This window comes from Castor canadensis, chromosome 8 (assembly GCF_047511655.1).
Source record: "Castor canadensis chromosome 8, mCasCan1.hap1v2, whole genome shotgun sequence".
In the NCBI taxonomy this organism is placed as follows: domain Eukaryota; kingdom Metazoa; phylum Chordata; class Mammalia; order Rodentia; family Castoridae; genus Castor; species Castor canadensis.
The window spans coordinates 22419981-22443310 of NC_133393.1; the positions used below are offsets into that span (position 1 = coordinate 22419981).

At 43.6% G+C, this 23330-nt stretch overlaps 1 protein-coding gene across 1 annotated transcript in view; it reads left to right on the forward strand.

The window, feature by feature from the left end:
• LOC109695196 (HLA class II histocompatibility antigen, DRB1 beta chain) overlaps positions 1 to 23330 on the forward strand; it is a 31954-nt gene continuing 8624 nt past the window's right edge. Inside the window, exons 1-2 of the mRNA XM_020177589.2 lie at positions 1 to 186; positions 22938 to 23207. Of these exons, the coding sequence (XP_020033178.2) occupies positions 87 to 186; positions 22938 to 23207 (370 nt within the window). The 5' untranslated portion in view covers positions 1 to 86. The remainder of the gene's footprint in view (positions 187 to 22937; positions 23208 to 23330) is intronic.

Sequence of the window (23330 nt, forward strand, 5' to 3'; positions counted from 1 at the left end):
AGAAAAGACATAGTTCTCACTGCCTGAGACTTGTCGCCTGAGACTTGTCTGCTGCTCCCCAACCCATTCCTCTCCTGTTTTCCAGCATGGTGTGTCTGTGGCTCCCTGAAGGCTCTGACATGGCAACTCTGACAGTGATACTGATGATGCTGAGTCCCCCCCTGGCTTTGGCCAGGGACACCCAACGTAAGTGCACACCTCAGTTGCTGGGTACTATGGGCTTGGGGGAGAGGAAGGGAGTTAACTTCCTCACTTTCTCAGGCCAAATCTCTTAAAATTTGTCATATTTTCTTCAATAATGACCCATCTTCCTTGAATGAAATCCAAACTATTTCCACAAAACAAAAGCCTGGTTGCTTGCCCTCTGTATGTGATATATGTAAGAGGGCTCCATGTATAAGCCATTTCTTCCAAGCCTTCTCCAGTAAAATTAGATTACATCAAATTCCCTCAGTGCCTTGAGAGGATTTATGAATAATGTTAAACTCATTCCCCATATAGACTTCCCTTCATTGTACTGAGTTATGCCAGAAAAAGAGGTCTCTCTTTAAAAATAGAGCATATGTGTATAGTTCTATTCTATGTGTATAGTTCTGTTCTGTTTTATTGTTTTAAGTAAAAATCATCAAATATTCAACTAGTTAGAAGGTTTCTCTGAAAATGTTATAGAGAGCCAAAGGAAATTGGAAAGGTATCTCCCAGAAGATCCTGTGTTACGTCCTCAGGACAGGATCTGTGGTGTTGCTGCCTCTCTAATCTGTGAGGAAGACCAAGAGGTGTCCTCTGTTATCTTCTCTTTCATCTTAAACTCCAATGTTTAGGAAGCCTGTGTCCCTGTCCTGGAGATGCTCTGATGGATGGTGGGGTTAGTGTCCCTCTTTCTCCCGTGGTTAGCACCCTGCAGCTGAAGCAGAGATCCTTTGTGTTTGAAATGGTGCCATAGACAGTGATCCTCTACAGGTTGCTCTTTAGTGTCTTAAAGTACTTAAGGCATCTGACACAGGTTAGTGTTCACTTTATGAATCTGTTCTGTACCTATCTGTACTATCATTTTCTCTAACATATCCTACATTCTCTAACTTGAGCCCATGAAAGGGGATTGAACTAGTTTAATAAAATGAAAGAAAAATCTATTTTTAAGTAAAAAATAGTGAAATATAAACTTTATGGACATCAAATTATGCACCCCAGCTGGGATACAAAGAGAGTGTGAAGGTTGTTAACATCTCGAGGGACTAGATGCCAATAAGCAGGTAATAGAAATTCATTGGTTTTGTTGCAGAAATGGTACAGAAAATATGACTGACCAGCGAGAATAAGACTTAAATCCAGGTGGTTGGAAGAAAGGAAGGTTTATTATGCTAGCAGGCAGCACCTGGATATCTCCAAAATGGCACAGGCCCTGAGCTCAGGGTGGTTGAGGTTTTTATACTGAGAAAAGCAGCAGCAAGCAAGCAGGGAGTGCAGAAGCAGACTTGGCAGTTAGCTGTTCAATGTCAGCACAGCTGTGGACGAAGGCCATTCACAGTTTCTAGCAAGATAGCTGGATGCAGGGTCCCCGGCTAAGTGGAAGGGCTTTACTCGTCTTTGGTTCTTTTCCCAGCTTTGATCTTTCTCTGGGTTTCCTTATCATTCCCTCTTCTCATCCATCATAATCCCTTATGACTGTTTCTGAGAAGTTATTTAGGGACAGTCTTTGGTACTGTCACACTAACTGTAATTTAACAGCATTTATCCAGTTGTGAATGAACCTGGTGAGGAGGTTTATCACACAAGGTCCTAGGAGCAGTAGTAAGAGTAACGCAGTGAGTGGGCCCACCAGGGGGCTACCCATGGGGCCCGGTTCCTTAACCCTGTACTCCATAATGTTTTCTGGTTTCTTGCTTTGATTTTTCTAGCAAGTAGTGAGCATTTTTTCTCATTATCCCTGATTGGTTTGCATAGAAGCAGCATCACGTTCAAGGAACCATCCTAGTCCAAAGACCCTAACTCCCCACCGTTGAGGTTCATCTATTGTTAACTGGAAGAGGCCTCCTTTTCCCTCACCTTGTTCTCTGGCTCGCTCTTTTTTGTTGTAGTTGCTTGAGGATAATCTCTGGATACTGACACCCTGGCCTTTGGTTGGGGCCCCTTCCAAGCTCCTGGGGAGGCAAAATCAACACATGACCAGTATTGTAAAAAGGACCATGAGGGCCTCCCAAGTCATTCCAGGTCCATGGTATTTGGCCATACACATTGGATAAGCAATATTTGAATTGGCCAGAATAGACCAGGGTGGTGGGCCCTAAGCAAGCTACTTCTCTAACTTCCAAGTCTAGGCAGTACCTAAAGGAAACAACACAAGGGCCTGACAAAGCACAGGTGGTTTGGTTAGTTGATATTGTTCCCTCTTGTTCTTTCAAGAATCTGACCTCCCATACTAGCTTATGGAGGATCCCAGTAGGGCCTGGAGGCCTCACTTGCTAGTCAGTCATTATGTCACAGTCGTTAGCAGGATCAGCAGGTCTGTCTGATGCCTGATCAGGAGTTCCTCAGGTCAAGGTCAGCTTCAGCAGCTGGTCTGGGTTGGTTCGAGATCTCCACTCCTGGCCTGGATCCTCTGCTGGCTTAGTGTGTGTGTGATGGATCCACGGTTTTAGCCCTGCAACCTTAAGAGCTGAAGAGGTGGTCAGAATGACTTGGTAAGGTCCCTCCCATCTGGGGTCTACTCCCTCTAACTTGTGTTTTTACCCAAACCCAGTCTCCTGGGCTCCATGGGTGTAGAGGCTTGAGGGTCACAGGGGCTGGTTCTGGGTATCCTAGGTGCTGGGCAATTTCCCTAAAGGCGTGTACTAAGCCTCTTAGAAATTTGTGGAGGTCGATCTGTCCATAGTCTTAAAGGTCTCCAGTCTAACCAGGTATTAGTGGTGGTGGTAGCTGTCCATATAAGATTTCAAGAGGGGAGAGGCCACATTTCCTGGGTGTGCATCTGATCTTGATCAGGGCCAAGGGCAGCACATCTGGCCAGAGCAGCCCTGTTTCTTGACATTGTTTTGCCAAAGCTGTTGTAATAGTTCTGTTCATCCTCTCCACTCAGCCTGATGACTGGGGGTGACACCGGGTATGCAAGTCCCAGGCCAGGCCAACTGCACGAGATATTCCTTTGATCACCTGACTAACAAAATAGGCCCATTGTCTGACCCAATGCTGCTAGGCATCCCAAACCGGGGAATGATTTCTTTGGCTAGTGCTCTTGATACCTCTATAGCCTTCTCTGTGTGGGTGGGGTGTGCTTCCACCCAGCCTGTAAAAGTGCAGACCACCACCAGGAGGTACCGATAAGTTTTGCTGGATTGGATTTCAGTGAAGTCTATTTCCAGGCGTTGGAATGAGTAGACTCCTCTTTTCTGGACTAGTAGTGGGGGCCTGGGCCCCTGACCTGGATTGTGCTGGGCACAGCGTAGGCAAGCGTTGCTGACCAACTGAGTTAGAGTTGCCAGTTGGGGAATGACCAGATGTTTTTCTAACAGTCCTTGCAGGGAAGTTTTGCCCAAATGAGTGATGTCACGTGCAAGCCTTACCAGGCCTGTGGCTGCCTTTTCTGGTATCAGGATCCTTTCTTCCAGGGTGATGAACCAGCCTTCTGAGTTTTCTTTAGCCCCTGTCTTAAGGGCCTGTTCTGTTTCTTGTGGGCTGTACTCTGGCCAGTCCGGGAGGACAGGGAGGGCAAAGCATACTTTGGCTGAAGCAGCATCTTTGGACTTCATTTAAGAGGGCTGCCTCCTTTGTTGTCCTGTCTGCTAGTCCATTTCCCTGGCTAATCTTGTATGGTCGGTTGGTATGGGCCAGACAGTGGATGACTGCAATGTCTCTGGGTTTCCAGACTGCCTCTAACAGTTGCAGGATTTTCTGGCTATTTTTGATCTCTTTACCCCCCAACGTCAGAAGGCCTCTCTCTTTGTAAATGGTCCCATGGATATGTAAAGTGGCAAAGGCATAACAGGAGTCAGTGTAGATATTGGCTCTCTTCCCATCTGCTATGGTGAGGGCCTGAGTAAGGGCGTATAATTCTGCCCCTTGAGCTGACCAGTGGTCTGGCAGTTGTCTATGTTCCACAACTTGTGTGACGGTGGTCACTGCATACCCAGTCCGGTATCCTCCTTCTTGTAGGCTCTGGGTTCCATCAGTGAAGAGCTCCAGGTCAGCACTGGGAATAGCAGTATCCACTAAGTCGGGCCGAGAAGAGAAGACTTTGTCTAAAACCTCTTCACAGGAGTGGAGGGGCTCTCCCTCCTCTTCTGGTAAATATGTGGCTGGATTGAGAGCTGTCACCAGTTTGACTTTTATCGGGGGTTTTCACCTGATAAAGCCTGATATCTGGCTACTCGTTCCGCAGTCATCTACAACTGGCAGTGCCATTGAGCAGAGAAGTCACTGATGGGGGACCCTGAGCGTGATGTTTTGTCCCAGAGTCAGTTTATCTGCTTCTTGTATTAAGAGAATTGTTGCTGCTAGTGCCTGGAGGCATGGGGGCAACCTGAGGCCACGTCTAGCTTCTTGGACAAATAGGCTACTGGTAGGTTCCATGGCCCCTGTGGTAGGGTCAAGACACCTAATCCTATGCCTCCCTTCTCATGGATGTAGAGGTGGAAGGGGTGAGTAACGTCCGGAAGAGCCAGGGCTGGTGCCTCGCCCACCCAGGTGCTGTTTAAGGTTTTGGAATGCATCCTCTTGTTCAGGGCCCCAGTGTAATGGTCCTGTGGGGTCCCCCTTTAGTGCCTCATAGAGTGGCCCAGCTGTGGCTGAGAATCCCGGGATCCATAGATGGCAGAAGCCTGCAGCACCCAGAAACTTTCAGTTGCCTCTGGGACTCTGGGCGTGGGTACCGGAGGATCACCTCTTTTCTCCCAGTTCCTAGCCTTCTTTTACCTTGGCTCAGGTGATACCCTAGGTATATGATCTCCTCTTGGCATATTTGTGCTTTCTTGAGTGAGGCCTTGTATCCTGCTTCCTGTAGGATCTGGAGTAGCTCCACTGTCCCAGTCTTGCATGCCTCTGGAGTGGGGGCTGCTAGGAGAATGTCATCTACATACTGGAGGATGGTGCAGGCCTTTGGTCAGCTGTTCTCTAGGTTTCAGGCTAAGGCCTCCCCAAAGATAGTGGGGGAGTTCTTGAGGTCTTATGGGAGCTTAGTCCAGGTCAATTGTCCTTTCATCCCTGTGTCAGGGTCCTCCCACTCGAATGCAAACAGTGGCTGGATGGCCTCCACCAGTTGCAGGCAGAAGAAGGTGTCCTTAAGGCCCAAACATGTGAACACCTTGGTGGTGGGTGGAATCAAACTCAGCAAAGTGTATGGATTGGGGACAACTGGATGAATGGTCTCTGTTGCCTCATTCACCCAGCACAAGTCTTGAACTGGTTGGAAATCGTTGGACCCTGGCTTCCTGACAGGAAGTAAGGGAGTGTTTCAGGCCGAATGTACTTCCCTCAGGTTTCCCTGGTCTCACGGGCGTTGGATGTGTGGTGCAATTCCCTTCCGGGCGTCGAGGGGTATTGGATATTGCCTTTGGCGCACTGGATTGGCTCCTGGTTTGATGGTGACCAATATTGGAGGGTGTCCCGTTGCCAGCCCAATCTGCCCATCTTGGTCCCACATGCCTGGGAGTCACTCCATAAGGTGAGCTAGGAATGGTGGAGGACCAGCAGGTTTATTGTCCCTTGGGGTGTGCATGCACCACTCTTCTTCAAGACTGACCTCTAAGGTTAGCACCAGCAAGGCACTCATGCCAGGTGGTCCCAAGTCCATAGATTCTGTGGTGCCCAGTTTAGAAAGTAAGTCTCTTCCCAGAAGGGGACCTGGAGCTTCTGGTACATACAGAAATCAGTGTCTGAATGCACCAACTGTGCATTCTCAGGGCTCGTAGAATCAGTACTTCTTGGTATTCCCAGTGGCCCCTATAATGGTAATTGAGTCCTTAGTGAGCCAGCCGGTTGGAGTGATCATGGTGGAAATGGCCACCCCAGTATCCAGAATGAAGTCTGTTTGGCAGCCCTCTACATCAATCTTGACCATGGGCTCCTGAGAGCAGATCAGAAGGGAGCCTGGTCTGCCTCAGTCGGACTCATTTTCCCAGGCTGTGTTTGTCTCTAGGTTGCAGGCTTCCTTGGATTTGCTGGCAGCCACTGTCACTTTTTCCTCTCCCTTTTTCCCCTTATTAGGGCATTCATTTTTCCAATGTCCCTCTTCCTTACAGTATGCACATTGGTTCCTCCCAAGAGGGTTTTTCCATCCTTTCATGTTGAGGCCCCCTCTCTGGCCTTCAGTCCTTTTGCCTCTCTCCTTGAGGGCCATGGCCAGGATCTTTGTCTTTTTCTCCAAATATTTTTCCTTCTCTCTTTTAGCCATTTCTTCTCGGTTTGCCACCACCTTGGCTACTATGCTAATGAGTTGGTCAATGTTGGCACCTGTGAAGCCCTCCACCTTCTGCAGCTTTTGGTGAACATCAGGGGCAGACTGTTGGATGAAGGTGGTGTTAATCATGGATCAGTTTGTGGGGGCCTCAGGGTCAAATGGGGTGTACTGATGGTAGGCATCAGTACATAACCTACCATAAAATAGGCTAGGCAGCTCATTAATTAGGCTTCTGTGTGACTTCACTGATCCTGGCAAGGTTGGTTGCCCCTCTTGCCTCTTGGAGGGCTCCCTCCAGGATAGCTTGTCTCATGTGCTGGATGGATTGGAGTCCATCTGGAGTGTTGGGGTCCCAGTCTGGTCTGGTGTCTGGGATTCTCTCATCTTGCAGTCTGAGGTGGTGCTTGTGTGACTAGCCAAGCTCTGGCTGCCTGGTATACTTGTCGGCGCTCATCAGAAGTGAAGAAGGTGGACATGAGTGGACGACAGTCATCCCAGTTGGGCTGGTGGCTGTGCATGATGTTGTCTAGGAGCTCTATCACAGCTTGTGGCTCCTCTGAGTATGCTGGGGTGTGCTGTCGCCAGTTCAGGAGGTCGGTAGTGGTGAATGGCTGATACACATATTTCATGGGTCCAGCCGTGTATAACTCATCTGCCTGGGGTGGTGGCGGCCCTGGAACCTGACAGAGGGGGCATAGGGCTGCTGCTGGGGCCCCTCCTTTCTTACTCACCAGCCTCCCAGAGTTTGGTGACCTTCCCCAATGGCTCTCTTCCTTTGGGGCCATTGGAGGCAAAGGGGGATATAATGAGGAAGCTGCTGGGTGGCATGGTTGGGGGCCCGAGCCCGATGTTTCTTCCTTTCCATTGGGGTCCCCTGCATTAAAGTCAGATCTTGGGGAGACCAGAGTAGCTGAGCACACTGGAAGGACATATGATGGTGGATCTGATGACTCAAATTCTCAGGTGTGGTGGACTTCAAATTTCTTTTCTTTCATTTTGCCATTAACCAAAATGGCTATATGCCTCTGTGGGGCATGAAAACAAAGCCAGTCAGGCAGGTGGGCGGTCCGGATGTACCAGGTGTCAATGTAAGGAAACTGGTCCAGATGGCCTGGGTCCCTATGACTTTGTTTCTGATGTGAGCGATAATAGCCAAGTCTAGAGTGCCCTCTGCTGGCCATCATGCGCTAAAGGCAGGCCATTCCAATTCACAGAATCTCCAAAGCTTGGCTGATTTCATTTTAACCCCATAGTCACAAGAAAAGCCTTTCCTAAAGTTACCAAGCATAGTCTGGAGCACTATCAGGGGCTTTGACCCAGAGAGCCCATTTTATATGTGCCTGACAGTGGCTGATGTCACCAGACAGACAAGGGAGGAGTGCCCCTCAGCAAGGGGCCGCACAGATGCTTGCCTGGCTGCAACTCCAGACAATGGAGCTGGGTGACTTAGCCAGAATGGATTGAGCCCAACAGGGTGACTTACGATTGGACGCTAGTCCAATCCCACCATAGACCATATGTCAATCACCACGAAATTGCAGGTGACCCATTCAGACTCTGTAGCCTTCAGGGGACCTTAAGGGTGCCCAGCCATGGAGCCACAGATTCGAGCTTGAAATGCAAGCAAGTTAAGCCGCTCATTCACACACCATTCACTCAGAGTTTAAAACAATCAGTCCCTGTTTATTTCCCCTAAAATCCTGGCTAGCCTTAAACCCAGTTGGCCAGAATCTTGTTGGCCTCTAAACCAGTTGGCCGGAATCACATTGGCCACAGATGACGAGAATCACATCAATCCCAGAGGAAGGGGCGGGGGGGGGGGGCGCATCACCCTGGAATCACATCAGGGCTCAGCCGGTCCCCTGCGGGGATCAGTCCTCACTGGCTCCTACACTGACTACCCTGGGGCTTCCAGACGTCTGTTGCAGGTCTCCGTTTCACTCCACCAGTCCAGTCCTTGGCTCTGCAGCCTCCTTAAGTTGTCTGGAAGAAGACCCTGGAATCACACTGGGGGTGTGCACTTCCCAGTTCCAGGAACCTCCACAGGCTACAGGGCCAAGGAATGGGGACCCTCTGCCCAACGGGGTATGGTGGTCTGATCTCACGGGGGCCTCCAAAATGTTGCAGGAACGGTACAGAAAATGTGACTGATGAGTGAGAATAAGACTCAAACCCAGGTGGAAACCTTCCTTTTGGAGGAAAGGAAGGTTTATTATGATAGCAGGCTAGCACCTGGATATCTCCAAAATGGCACAGGCCCCAAGCTCAGGTGGCTGAAGTTTTTATACTGAAAAAAGCAGCAGCAAGCAAGCAGGGAGTGCAGAAGCAGATTGGCAGTTAGCTGTTCAAGGTTACAATATATCATGTCAGCACAGCTGTGGACGAAGGTCATCCACAGTTTCTAATGAGATAGCTGGATGCAGGGGCCCCGGTTAAGGGGAAGGGCTTTACTTGTCTTTGGTTCTTTTCCCAGCTTTGATCTTTTTCTGAGTTTCCTTATCATTCCCTCCTCTTATCCATCATAATCCCTTATGACTGTTTCAGGGAGGTCATCTAGAGGCAATCTTTGGTACTATTCGCAGTTTCTAACGAGATAGCTGGATGCAGGGGCCTGGCTAAGTGGAAGGGCTTTACTTGTCTTTGGTTCTTTTCCCAGCTTTGATCTATCTCTGGGTTTCCTTATCAGTTTCTAGGGTCTTATCCAGAATTTCTCTGTTTTCCTTAATTAGCCTTCTCTGGTTACCTCTACCTCTGCTACTTCCTCCCTATTCTTTCACCAAAAATATTATGATTACCAAAGATCCCTCAGCTTTTCGCACATCCTTAGCTCTGTATGAGATCTGTCGGAGCACATGAAATGTGATTCTCCTCTTTCTTGAAACTGTCTTTTCCTTACCTGAAAATACTTATAATTAGAAGGAGGAGAAAGAGGAAGTTTGTCAAAATTTCTCACAGGAAGTGGAAGAGATGTAATGTATCATTACAATAAAAGAATGTTGGCATCTGGTGCCAGTGGCTCAATTTGTAAATTTGTAATCCTAGTTACTCAGGAGGCAGAGATCAGCAGGGTTGCAGTATGAAGCAAGCCTGGGAAAATAGTTTGCATGACACTATCTCAAAAACACCCATCACAAAAAAGGGCTAGTGGAGTGATTTAAAGTATAGGCCCTGAGTTCAAATCCCAGTGATGCAAAAAAAAGAAAAAAAAAGAATCCTCAGCTTGAACTTCTTGCTTTCCAGGCTAGCCACTGTGATCAATTTCTAGAACACTGGTTGTTTCACTTAGATCACAGATATGTTCTTGAGTAAGTATTATATATTGGGCTCTGTTCTCCCACTCAGAGAATTCTATTTGAATAAGAAAGAAAATTCCCCTACTCTCATGGAACTCACCTAAGAAAAGTGAGAGGACGTGAGAATCCCACAGAAACGGTCAGTTGTTCACAAAAAGACACTCTGGAAGGCCCTAGTGCCCTCTGGTCATGTAAAAACTAATTTTTTACACAGCCATTACTTATTGATGACTTGGAATACACCGTTATTACCCTATTAATGAGGATGGAGTGATGAGCAAACAAATCTGCTTTGCAGCGTGGAGTGCTGTCACATTTCACAAATCTATACATTTCAGCCTGTCATTCTAATAACTATTCTGTCATATCCACAGCATATATAAACATATATGCCTATGGAATCGAAAGCTCAAACCACTTAAGTAACTCACCCAGGGTCACACAGTCAGTGTTAGGACCCAGGTTACAGCGCAAATCAGAGTTCGTGGAATGTACCTCTCTTCTGCGTCAGTACACTGCTTATGCAGGCTCATCAGTATATGTAAGTGAGATCACAGGTCTATGCCCTCATGTGATCAAAATGTCACTTAGTGATAAAACCAACAGAAAATTGCCATATCATGATGAAGGTATTATTAATTTCAAGAAATCAGAGAATAAGCAGATCTTGTGAGTTTACATTCACAACAGTGTTAAAATTAAAATGACGATGTGTTTACTCAGTATTTATTATGTAACTACCACAAGGATAACGTCTCAGTTAACAGTAGTGCTGTGAGGAATATGCTACTTTAAAATCTATCTTACAGACAAAGAAAGAAGAAAGGCCACAGATATTAGAAACAGGTACAAGGAGAAAAAGTGCACATTGAGATTCAGAAGGTCTTATTCTACAGTCTGGGCTTTTAGCATCCATCTGTTAGTGAATGCTGACTAAATGAAATGAATATGGTGGTCAGTGAAATGTTGGTAAAGCTCGTGGTTACAGATGTCCCACTGCATGTTTAAGGTTGGGGGCTAAATTCAAGAGCTGTTAGTGTTGATATACAGAAAACATTTAAAACTCTATGGAGGCCCACTCTATAAGCAGACTATCATAGGCTTATGTTTAAGGGAAAAAAAAGGAATATTAAATCCATTGCTTCTTTAGCTAACATTGCCAAATAAAATATAGGATGCACAGTTAAGTCTGAATTTCAGTTAACATACAATAATTTCCATTGGACATCGTATATTTTTATTTGCTATATATGGCAACCCTAAGTTGGGCACATGGCTGGGGATGGCTATCACACAGACAGCGTGAGAGCATGGATTAACAGTGCTAACCACAGGGCAAGGTGGACAGGTGACATGGAATAGCAACTTCCCTGTTTTATTTTTTATCTTTGTCACCTGGCAAGAAGACACCTAGAGGAATTGTGAACAGGTAGATAGACCTGTTCTGGTCCAGAATCCACCCCCAGTGTCACAGTTCTCCAAGGCAGAGGTTGCTTGGTGAAAGTCTCTACTCAGAGTCAGAGACTGATTATTCTTCTACATTGTGGAGTTGAGGACACCATCTTCTTCACAGTTGCACTACTTCTGTGGGAACCTACAACAAGACAGGTCCATATGTACAGGATGAGTGTTGGGAGGTGAAGACTGAAAATCAGAAAAAAAGTACTTGGAGTCATTGACTAGAAATAAAGTGGTGTGATTGTTATAGATGAGTAGTGGACAGTGGGTGAGAAAGCACTGGGGAATGTGTGAGAAAGTCAATTAATGTGGCTTAGTGATTGTTAAAAAGGCAAAGAAATCAGTGAAGTGACTGAAAGTTTCATCTATAGAGTAACTCAGATCCTATGTATATATCCTGATAAACATTTCAGAGTATGTATACATATATCTGCAAATATATATATATATATACATATGTTCCAGTATTATGTGTTCCTGTATGTCTGTATCTGTATTTATAACTACATATTCAAAAGGAAAGAAAATGGAAGGCTTGAAAAGCAGGTAAAAATATGTTGAATAAAATTGACCGAGTTCCTACATAGAACTTACATATTGACTTCATTATTGTGTGAAGGACATGAGATAATGAAGTGTGTTGAGGACTCAGCATGAGATAAGCACAACTAAGCAATTCAAAAAGGTAGAGTTTTACAAGATGGGACGTTAGTAATGTTTCTGTTAGTCAGCTTTGTGTCCCTGTGAAAAGTTATCTGAGATAAGCAAGTTATGAGGAGGAAGGGTTTATTTTGGTGGATCGAGCTTTCTCTTGCTCCTGTTACTATTGAACCTAACTGGGGGCAATGGAAGATGCAGAAAGGACAAATGATAGAAAACAGACATGCATAAAGTTGGGGCCAGGTGTACTGGGTGCTCAGATGGAGACACACAACAGCCTCGTTGCTTCCTTTTCCTATTATTCTCTTTTCTTTACTCTGCTTCTTTTCTATATCTTAAAAACCTTCCTTCTAAAGTCTTTCTTTAAAACCTTGCTCCTTTTCTATTCTTTAAAGTCTCTTTCCTTAGACTAGCTCTGTTTCATGTTTTCTTTAATCTCTCCTCAGACTTGCAGATAAACAACAGCAGCTGTATCTAAAAACTGCATATGCATAACTCTTAAAGTCTCAGTGCTTAGACTTGCACTGTCCCATGTTCTCTTTAGCTTTTCTTTAGCTTACCTTTTCTTAAGCCTATGTATAAAGTTCTTGGTGCAGAAAGCTGCTCTGGCGGAGACATGCGATAGCCAGCATCAGTGGCAGCCAATCAAAATCTCCATCAAAAGACCTCCCATCAAAGAGCAACCCCCTTCAGCTAGTCTTTTCTATCAGTGGTAAACAAGGGGGTGGGGCAACAGTTCTTGGGGAGAGACGTGAGACATTGTAACAAGAGAAACATGCATTCTTGCTTCCCTGAACATAAACAACTTAGGAAAAGCAGCTGTGCTGCATCTTGCCTTCTCACTTTTCTGCAGCTGGAGCCATGCCAAACTCAGACTGTCTCATAATCCACTCCCCACATTTTGGCTCATGGTTTCAGTTTATGGTCAGTTGGCCCGGTTGCTGTTGGGATTGTGGTGAGGTTGTATGTCAGGGTGGGAGTTTTGAGGGAGAAACTACTCACTCCATGGCAGCCAGGAGGCTAAGAAAGAGAGATTTTGGGCCAGGCACTGGTAGCTCACACCTGTAATCCTGGCTATTCAGGAGTCAGAGGTCAGGAGGTTCATGGTTCAAGGCCAGCCCAGTAAAATAGTTTACAAGACTGTATCTTGAAAATATCCAATACAAAACAAGGTTGGTAGAGTGGCTCAAGTGGTAGAGTACCTGCCTACCCAGTACCCAAGAGAGAGACAGACATAGAGGGGAGTGGAGAGAGAGAGAGAGTCAGAGAGAGAGAGATTGCATTCCTATATCTCCTTGAACAGCATACTCCACACTCCAATGAACTCACTTCCTCACACTAGGCTTTACCTCTAAACATTTCCACCACCTTCCAATGGAGCCAAACCTAGCACAAATCTTTTAACACAGGAACCTTTGGGGTACACTTATGCAAACCATATCATTCATTTTTTAAATTATAGTTTTATTTTTGAAATAGCATACATTAATAATATGAGGGGGTTCATTGTATAATTCCATTCATGCATATAGTGTACATTGAACAAGTTCATTCCTTCTGTTGTGTTTCCATTCCCTCTTCTCTCCTCCCCCACTCCCACCCCTTTATGAAAAAAAAAATTATAGTATTCTTAAAAGCTGCAGAGAAATTGAAATGATTGAAAGGAATAGATTGGATTATGGCCTTTGTGGTTACTCTCAATCTACATATAGATGGAGACTTGCATAGCCTCTATGACACAAGGTCGTACTTCATTATATCTTATTAATTTTGTATAGAATATATGTAATGGTCAAATGCTAGCCAGATTTCTCATTTTCTAATGCTTGATTGATCTTTCATGAACTATGTGACTGTGGAAAAATCATTTAATCCCTCTTTGCTTTAGTTTAAATGTAAAATGAGGAAGATCGATCTACTTGTAGTGTTGCTTGGGAGTTAAAAGGGACAGCGTGCATAAAGCATTATGGACAATGCCTGCCACACTCTGCATTTACTCCTGTGAGGTTATTTTCAACCTACCATTCATAGGGTGCCACATATGCTGTCTCCAAAATATTCTCAAGGATAAATGACAAGGGTAAAGGATGGTGAATATGATTGATGTACTTTCTATACATTTATGAATATGCAACATGGTAACCTGCAAAGTCATTTTAAGAAGTGGAGTGGGGTAAGAGGGAAAAAAATGGAGGGGAAGTGTTCAATATATATCACAACAAAACCCCATTTATAACATATACTAATAAAAACATTTATTTGAGGGAAAGGAGAGATGGTCCAGTCCTGCTTTTTTTTTTTTTCCCCTCAGGCTTGTGCAGTTTTCCTATAGGATGAGGTTGGAGGGTGGTTGGTTGTCTTGCAGGGTCAGAAGGATGCCAGGGTTTACAGTTCAGGGACTTGGATCCTGTTATGTTGGTCCTCCAGTTGGGAGGGTTTGCAGCCATTTTAGCAACGTGCCTCTGCAAATGGTTGTCACGGTGTTTCTCACTCTTCCACCAGGTGACAGCAAGAGTCCACAAAGATATTGAAGCTCCTGACTGTTAGGGAAACCTGGAGCTATCTGGCCAAAGGGTCTCTTAACTCCAAACTCCCTTTCACAGGAGCAGATAGTGCTGAGAGTCTGCAGGAAACCCACCCAGCACCCTAGAAAACCGATATCCAAGTGGGACCCAGGACTATTTGTTGAATGCCTGCGCTGTGCCCTTTATCTGAGTGTTCTCCCTTTTTCTCCTTGTATCTCAATCTTTACCACTTAGGCTAAAGAAGCCACAAAGCTTTTCTCATCCAAAAGCAAGCATGAGGCCCTGAGTTAAAACCAGTTCTGCAGCTAGGCCCAGGCATGATGATACCTGCCTATAATCCCAGTACTGGAGAATTTAAGACATGAGTATTTCAAGTTCAAGGCAAACATGAACTATATATCTAGATACTGTCTCAAAAAAACAAAGATCAAGGTAAAAGCTGGTTTATTCCGAGAATAAGGACTGCAGATAGAGTGTAGTGGTAGAGCACTTTAATACATTTGAGGCCCTGGATTTGATTCTTTGCACTGCAAAAAAGAAAAGATTAATGCCGTCAACAACCCCATAGGAAGATTGATCAAGAAAAAAGTATAAACAGCCATTATTAGAAATGAAGTGGAATATTACTTCTGATTCCACAGAGTAAATAAAATGAATGTGATTATTACTTATTCTAGTAAGTTTAATGACTTACATGAAATATGAAAATGTAACTTTCCAAAGTTGATGCAAGCTGGAGGTACAGCTCAGTGATAGAGAACATGCCTTGAGTGCGTGAGGCACTTGGTTTAATCCCACAAAAGCAGACCAAAGCAAACATCAGAATGACCCTTTCTAGTGAAACTGAATCCAGGATTAAACTTCCTACAAAGAAAACACCAGATATTTCAGTGGCTTTATGAGTAAATTCTATCAAATGTTTAAGGAAGAAGATCTTTTGTGGTACTTCAGTTTGAACTTGAGCCACTCCACCAGCCCTATTTTTTTTGTGAAGGGTTTATCTGAGATGGTATCTTGGTGAAGTATTTGCCAGGGCTGGCTTTGAACTGTGATCCTCCTGATGTCTGCCTCCTGAGTAGGTAGGATTACAGACGTGAGCCAGCTAATAACACTAATCTTACACAAACTATTTCAGAAAATAGAGGAGAGAATATGTGGCAATTTGTTTTATATTAGCAAACTGAATCTAAGAAATATTTACAAATAGCAATTCATCACGACCAAGTGGAGTGTGTCCTCAATTCAAGGTTGGTTAACATTTGAAAATGAAGGCTGTGGCATAGCTCCAGCAGTCGAGTACCCCACATCCCTGAGTTCAAATCACAGTTCAGTATTACACCAATAAAAAAAATTTAAAGAATTAAAAAAACAAGCGTTTTCAATCCCACTGCCTACTGCTAGCTATCATCCTTTATTCCTGGATTATTCCAGTAGCCTGCAGATTTGTCATTTTTCTTCCAGTTTTGCCTTCTTATTTATTACAGCCATTGTCTACACTGTCGTCAGTGATGTCTCCAAACATCCTCAGATCCACAATTCCATTTCTGAAGCTCGAAGTGCTTTGGAGATCGGATTTTGGATTTTAGAAAATTGATAGTTTCTTTTCAATTAATTATAGAAAAATTTCAGTGAAATAAAGGTGTAAAACCTATAATTAAATACACCAATATTTCTACATCCCAACCTGTGAGCACCATGCAGGATAAGATAATAAAATGAAGCAGTAGGACAAGCATAGAATGAAATTTAGTATGTTATTCTTTTTTTATTTTTCATGAATTTTATTGCATCTATTTAACAACATGATATTAGGGAAAACATAGATAGTAAAAAGATTGCTGCAGTGAAGTGAGTTAGCACATCTATTATCTCACATGATGCTTTTGTTTTTGTGGCAATTGCAGGTAAAATCTATTCATTTAGCATGAGTCCCACTTACAGTACAATTTTATTACTTATTATCCTCATGCTGCACATTAGATCTGCAGACTTGCTCATCCTCCAGATCTGTTCCTTTGCATTTGGTAACCTCCGTCTTCCCATTCTTCCACCATCACCTTTGTGGTCACTTTTTTTTCTCTTTCTCTGTACATTTTAGTTAGTTTTTGTAGATTCTACATATAAGTGAGATCATGCAATATTGCATTTTCAAATAAACTAATTTCTCTACTGAGGAAACACCAAGCACCAAAAGAAACCCAGTATGTCTACCTCAGAGTTATTTGCATGAGTGTGTTAGCTTTGCATCACTGTGGCAAAATACCTGAGAGAAGGAGAAGCTTTGTTTTCACACATGGTTTCAGGCCATAGTTGTCTGGCCATATTGCTTTGGGCTTGTACCAAGGTAGTCCCTTACAGCAGAAGCAGATGCTCACCTCATGGTTGCCTGAAAGCAAGGAGAGAGACAAAGAGGTTAAGGGTACAATGTTCCTTCGAGAGCACACCCCATCACTTAAATTCCTCCCACTAGGCCCCATCTCCTAAAGGTCATACCTGCTCTCAATAGCACCACAAGCTGGGGACCAAATCTTTATCATGTAGGCCTTTGGAGTCCACTGAAGATCTAGGGAAGAGTCTCTTTAGTACTTCTTTTTCTTTTATCATTTTTACATTTACTTACATGTGTAGACATTGTTTGGGCCACCTCCCCACCCCTCCCACACCCTCCCCCCTTCCAGGCAGAACCTGTTCTGCTCTATTCTCCAATTTTAAGAGAAAACATAGGAGATAATAAGAAAGACATAGTTTTTTTTTTTGCTAGTTTGAGATAAAGATAGCTGTACAGAGAGATTCCTAGCATTGCTTCCATGCACTTGTGTATTGAAAGCCACTTGGTTCATTTCTAACAGAATTCTTTACTACTTCCTGGTCCCCTTCCCATAGTGGCTTCTGCCAGTTTAAAATTACTTTATTTGCTTCTCTATGGTGAGCATATCAGCCACATTCAAGTTTAAGGTTTCTTTCCCTTTCCCTATTCCTCCCATGCATGTTCTCCCCTTCATGTGTGACCCATGCCCAACAATATTACTGCATTTGTTTTAGGTCTATAATCTGCATATAAGGGAGAACATATGATTTTTGGCCTTGAGCCTGGCTAACTTTGCTTAAGATGATGTTCTCTAGTTCCATCCATTTATTTGCAAATGACAAAATTTCATTCTTCTTTGTGGCTGGGTAAAATTCCATTGTCTATAAATACCATATTTTCTTAATTCATCCATCAGTAGTGGGGCATCTTGGCTGTTTCTATAGCTTGGCTATTGTGAATAGTGCTACAATAAGCATGGGTGTGCAGGTGCTTATGGAGTAACCTGAGTTGCATTCCTTTGGGTATATCCCTAGGAGCAGGATTGCTGGATCATATGGCAGATCTATGTTTAGTTTTTAAAGAATTCTCCATATTGTTTTCCAGAGTGGTTGTACTAGCTTGCATTCCCACCAGCAGGGTACACATGTTCCTTTTTCCCCACATCCTCACCAACATTTGTTGTTGTTGGTGTTCTTGATGATAGTTATTCTAACAGGCATGAGGTGGACTCTTAGTGTGGTTTTGATTGCATTTCCTTTATGGTTAGGGATGGTGAGCATTTTTTCATGTGTTTTTTAGCCATTTGGACTTCTTCCTTTGAAAAAGTTCTGTTTCGTTCAGTTGTCCACTTCTTTATTGGTTCATTAATTTAGGGGGAGTTTAGTTTCTTAAGTTCCCCGTATATTCTAGTTATCAGTCCTTTGTCTGATGTATAGCTAGAAAATATTTTCTCTTACTCTGTGGGTGGTCTCTTCATTTTAGAGACCATTTCTTTTGTTGTGCAGAAACTTTTTAATTTCATGTGGTCCCATCCTTTCTCTTAGTTGCTGGGTTGCTTGAGTTCTGCTGAGGAAGTCCTTGCCTATACCTATTGCTTGAAGAGTATTCCCTGCTCTTTTGGGTCTGATATTTAGGTCCTTGATCCACTTTGAGTTGATACTAGTACAGGGTGACAGGCATAGATCTAGTTTCAGGTAGATGGATAATCACTGGGGCAGAAAACCACTTTTCCCAGTAACATTTGTTGAAGAGGCTGTCTTTTCTCCATGGTATGTTTTTGGAACTTTTGTCAAAAATAAGGTGGGCATAGCTGTGTGGATTCATATTTGGGTCCTCTATTCTGTTCCACTGGTCTTCCTATCTCTTTTTGTGCCGGTACCATGTTGTTTTGTTGCTATGGCTCTGTAGTATAGTTTGAAGTGGGTATTGTGATACCTCCAGCATTGCTCTTTTTGCTCAGTATTGCCTTGGCTATTCATGGTCTTTTATGTTTCTAAATGACCTTTTTGTAGATTTTTCAATCTCTGTAATGAATGTCATGTAGATTGCTTTTGGTAGTATAGCCATTTTTACTATGTTGATTCTGCCAATCCATGAGCATGGGAGATTGTTCCATCTTCTGTAGTCTTCCTCGATCTCTTTCTTTAGTGGCTTGTAGTTTTCCTTGTAGAGGTCATTTCCATCCCTTGTTAAGTTTATTCCTAGGTATTTGGTTTTTTTTTTTTTTGAGGCTATTGTAAACAGAATTGTTTTCCTATATTCTTTCTCAATTTGTTCATTATTGGTGTATAGAAAGGATACTGATTTTTGTAAGTTGATTTTGTACCCTGTTAACATTACTGAAGCTGTTTATGATGTCTAGGAGTTTTTGGGTGGAGTTTTTTTGGGTCTTTGAAGTATAGGATCATATCATCTGCAAATAGAGATACTTTGACTATTTCCTTACTTATTTGTATTCCTTTTATTTCTAGTACATTATTCTTAAGAAAAAATTTTGTGAATATGGTAAAACTTCGAACACATTTGTGACTTATATGGAGTCAACCCTAAGCTAATACCTAACCATATCCAGTATGTCTGAAGGCTAGAGAAACTCAGAATCATAGAAATGTCAGGGTCACTAGTGTAATCATGAGCAAGTTGAGTCGAGCACTTCTTGGTTTCAATGGATGGGATTCACAAAGGTAAAGCAGCAGGCCCTGTGAAGTCATTGCTCTTTAATGACTTCGCAATGTCCTTACATTGTCTCTGAGGATACTGTAAGGAGGCTTCACTTACCTCTGTCTCTATGGTGAACACCCATGGTCAAGGCCACAGTGTAGCTGATCCCAATCTCACCATGTCGCCTTTGGTCATCTTGCCCTCTGCTCTCATGGTCCCCAGTACCATGTTTCCACCCAGGGACAGTTTTGTACCCCACATCTCACTGCCTGGACACACAGGGGCCTCATGGCTAATGATCTATGTTTTGTTTCCTCTGACTTATTTAGATTTTAATCTGATAAACTTTTATCACATATTGAAATTTATGTAATTTTATTGCCAGTGACATAATAGTTTGAATAATCTTTTTGTTTTTGTAAAGTAACTTTTTTATTGCTCTGTAATAAATTGAGCATAATAAAGGATTTCATCTTTACAATGCTAGGCATGCGTGTCATATATTTTGCTCATATTCACCCCCTTTTTTGCCCTTCTTTTTCTCCTCCCTCGCATCTCCTGTTTCACTCCTCTTCCACCTCCCTTAGTAGTCCCCAATCTTCATCTTCAAGTTCCTTTGTAAACATGAGCTTCATCCCTCACTTGTGTCAATCATTTGTTAAGACTGAACTATTAGTTATTATTTTTCTAATAAGCTCCAGCACCTGATTCCTTCAGAAAGATGTGCATTTAGGCATAGGTGTGCAGTAAGCATAGAATTTAAAAACTATTTGTACTTGTTCTTTATGGGACAAGAATCTTGGTGACAATATTTCAATACAGATGTCATACTGGGGAACATTAAAAACCCAATCCTTACCAACATGGTTGCTCACACATGTAGTCCCAGCTACAAGGAGGCAGAGGTAGGAGGATCCTGGTTTGAGGCAGGTGTGGACAGAAAGCATGAGATACTATCTGGAAAATAACTAAAGCACAAAAGATGGGGTGCATGGATCAAGTGGTAGAGTGCATGTTTAGCAAGTGCTAGATCCTGAGTTCAAATATCAGAAGTGAAAAAAAAATTTGAACCTCCCTTTTGGCAAGTGGTACATGGAGTGGTTGTACAGAGACAACTCTTTACAGGTTTCTCAGGGTCCAGCTTACCTGTAATGATTGAAAGCCACTGATACAAGCTGTTTACTGATCCAGCCAGGATATGTATCTCTGGCTGTCCATATTTTCTTTTTTTGAAAAAATACATCTCTCAGCCATCTTGGATTTTGGCTTCTTCCACTCATTGCCCCTTTGGTTTGGGGTCAGCATTATTACATCCAAGAACAGTCAACTTTTGCTTGAAATCGCTTATAAAAACTTACCAATGTAAGTTTTTATAAGATTTTTCCCATTAAAATTAGTGTACATTAATTGTACAAAGTGTTTTCTTTGTGATATTTCCATACATTCATATAATATACTTTGGTCAGATTCAACCCTTTTACTACTCTTTCTTATGCCCCCTTGCTTTTTCTTTTTTGAACAATTTTTATTGGGCTTCTTTCTTCTGATTTCTTGATATAATTTTAAAATGTGCCCATCAAGCATGTGACTGTGTGCACAAGACAGAGGAGAGAGAAAGAAAGGGGGGAGGGAAGAGAGAGAGAGAGAGAGAGAGTGAGAGAGAGTCATTGTGACTGCAGAGAAGAATTTAAGGACAAGATAGACCTGAGATTTAAACAAATTTATTAGTAAAAATAGGACATCCTCACCACATGCTGGTAGTTTACACCTGTAATCCTAGCTAATGAGGAGACAGAGATCAGGAGGATCGAGGTTTGAAGCTAGCCCAGGCAAAGAGTTTGAGAGACTCTAGCTCAAAAAAACTCATCACAAAAATGGGCTCATGGAGTGGTTCAAGGTGTAGGCCCTGAGTTCAAACCCCAGTGCTCCAAAAAGAACAGGACACCCTCATGAAGTTGAGTGTGGGCTGTGGACCTAACAGAAACATGCCATCCTATCTTTAACAAGATGTGTGTGTGTGTGTGTGTGTGTGTGTGTGTGTGTGTGTTTGGGCTTAATTTGGGGAAATCTGAACTGTATTGATTTTGTTTTATACTGACCCTCTGTTTCCTCAGTTATTTGCTCTAACTTCACTCCTACTCTATTATCTGAAGTTTCTCTTTTTGAGTGTTACCCTGATGATTCCTGTCCTTATACTGTGTGACTTCAAATAGTGAGGGTCAAACTAGAAAGCTCATAGTTACTATTAGTCTACAGGAACATGCTTGTTGTGGAGAGTGACATTTTAACATATTTTAAAGAGTCTGATGCTTTAATAGGGCTGTTTACAGTTTTCTGTGGGATTTCTATGAGATTAAAGTTCTATGTGCAGAAATGAATTTAACATAATGTATAAAGGTTTATTTTACATTTCAGTTCTTTTTAAAAATCATTTCTCCTCCTGTCCTCTCCATCACTCTGTCTCACCTCCTTTCCACCCAAACCTATGCATATACCATACTCTTCTTCTGGCTCACATCAACTTAACCTTCCATGTCACATCTTGAATGTGACTCCTTAGGGTCCTACTCTGGTGCCATTTCATTTGGGTTGTCCTCCTGTCCTGTTGACAGATCTCTACACATCTCTTTTGACATGTCTTGTTATGGATAATTTCTGGAGTGTTTGGCTTTGTCCCTCAGTGTCACTAATTTAAGCCCCAGGAATTGAGGGCAAGTGTCTGCTGTTCCCTCTTTGGATTGTCTAGGGCAGCACAGTCCTGGCACATGGTCAGTGGTAAGGGAGATTTCACAGAATGTTCCAGATGAGTCCTGTTTAAGGAAAGGGTTAAGAGCTGTGGTCACAGTCAGGAGTGGGGTCTTTCTTGTAGAGCCTCTAGCAGGAGGTGGTGCAGGCAGTGTTGAGGGGCAAAACTTTGTACAGCTCCTACTTGTTGGTCTCCTGCCCAGCACTGACAGTAGTGTGTCCCTAATGCAGACAGAGCAGAGGGTCACTGGGTCCATAATAGCGTTGGAAATGAGGGGAGTCCCAGCTACATTGGGCTTCCTCTGCCTTTGGGATATGAAAGATGAACCCACTGGGTGCTGAATTTTGGGGAGGTGACCAGATAGTGAGTGTCCCTGTTGGTCTCTTCTGGTTGGTATGTGATGAATCATTCTGTTACCAGTTTTTGATCCCAAACTGAGTTATTTTTCCCATTTGGAATTGTGGAAGCAATGGCAAGAGTGAGTTTTATTCACAACTGAGACTAGGAGAAATGGGTGATTCTCCCTTCAACAACCTCTGGGGACTGGGAATTACAGATATATTATATATAATGAAGAAAGGAGTAGGCTAATTAAGGGAGAAATGTTCCACCTTTCCTGGGAGTAGAGGAGATTTCCCTGGATTTGAGCACCAATCCTTTTCTCTCCTTTTATGGTTCTTCATAGCAATTGTCATAGCAGTTGTCAACTGTAACGCACTGCCCTGTGTGTCATGCGTGCAGACGCCATCATGTGACGGTAGAGGACGCCTGCAGCACTCAGGCAGCCATTTTAGGTCCAGCGGGTTTGGGCTCCTGATGAGGAACTTGAGCCTTCAGGGACCCAGTCCTCAATGATAAATAAGATTGGATCCAGTAACCGTTCCTGTTCCCACAGCACGTTTCTTGGAGCAAGCTAAATCTGAGTGTCATTTCTCCAACGGGACGGAGCGCGTGCGGTTTCTGGACAGATACTTCCATAACCGGGAGGAGTTCGTGCGCTTCGACAGCGACGTCGGGGAGTACCGCGCGGTCACCGAGCTGGGGCGGCCCGACGCCGAGTACTGGAACGGCCAGAAGGACCTCCTGGAGCAGAAGCGGGCCGCGGTGGACACCGTGTGCAGACACAACTACGGGGTTGGAGAGAGCTTCACTGTGCAGAGGAGAGGTGAGCGCTGGGCTGCATGGCCAGGCTGAGTGTAAAGGAATAGGAAGGATTTGACAAAAGGAAGACACTCTGAGTGTCCTGAGGTAACGGGATTTTGTCAGTGTGTGATGGTGACCGGAGAGC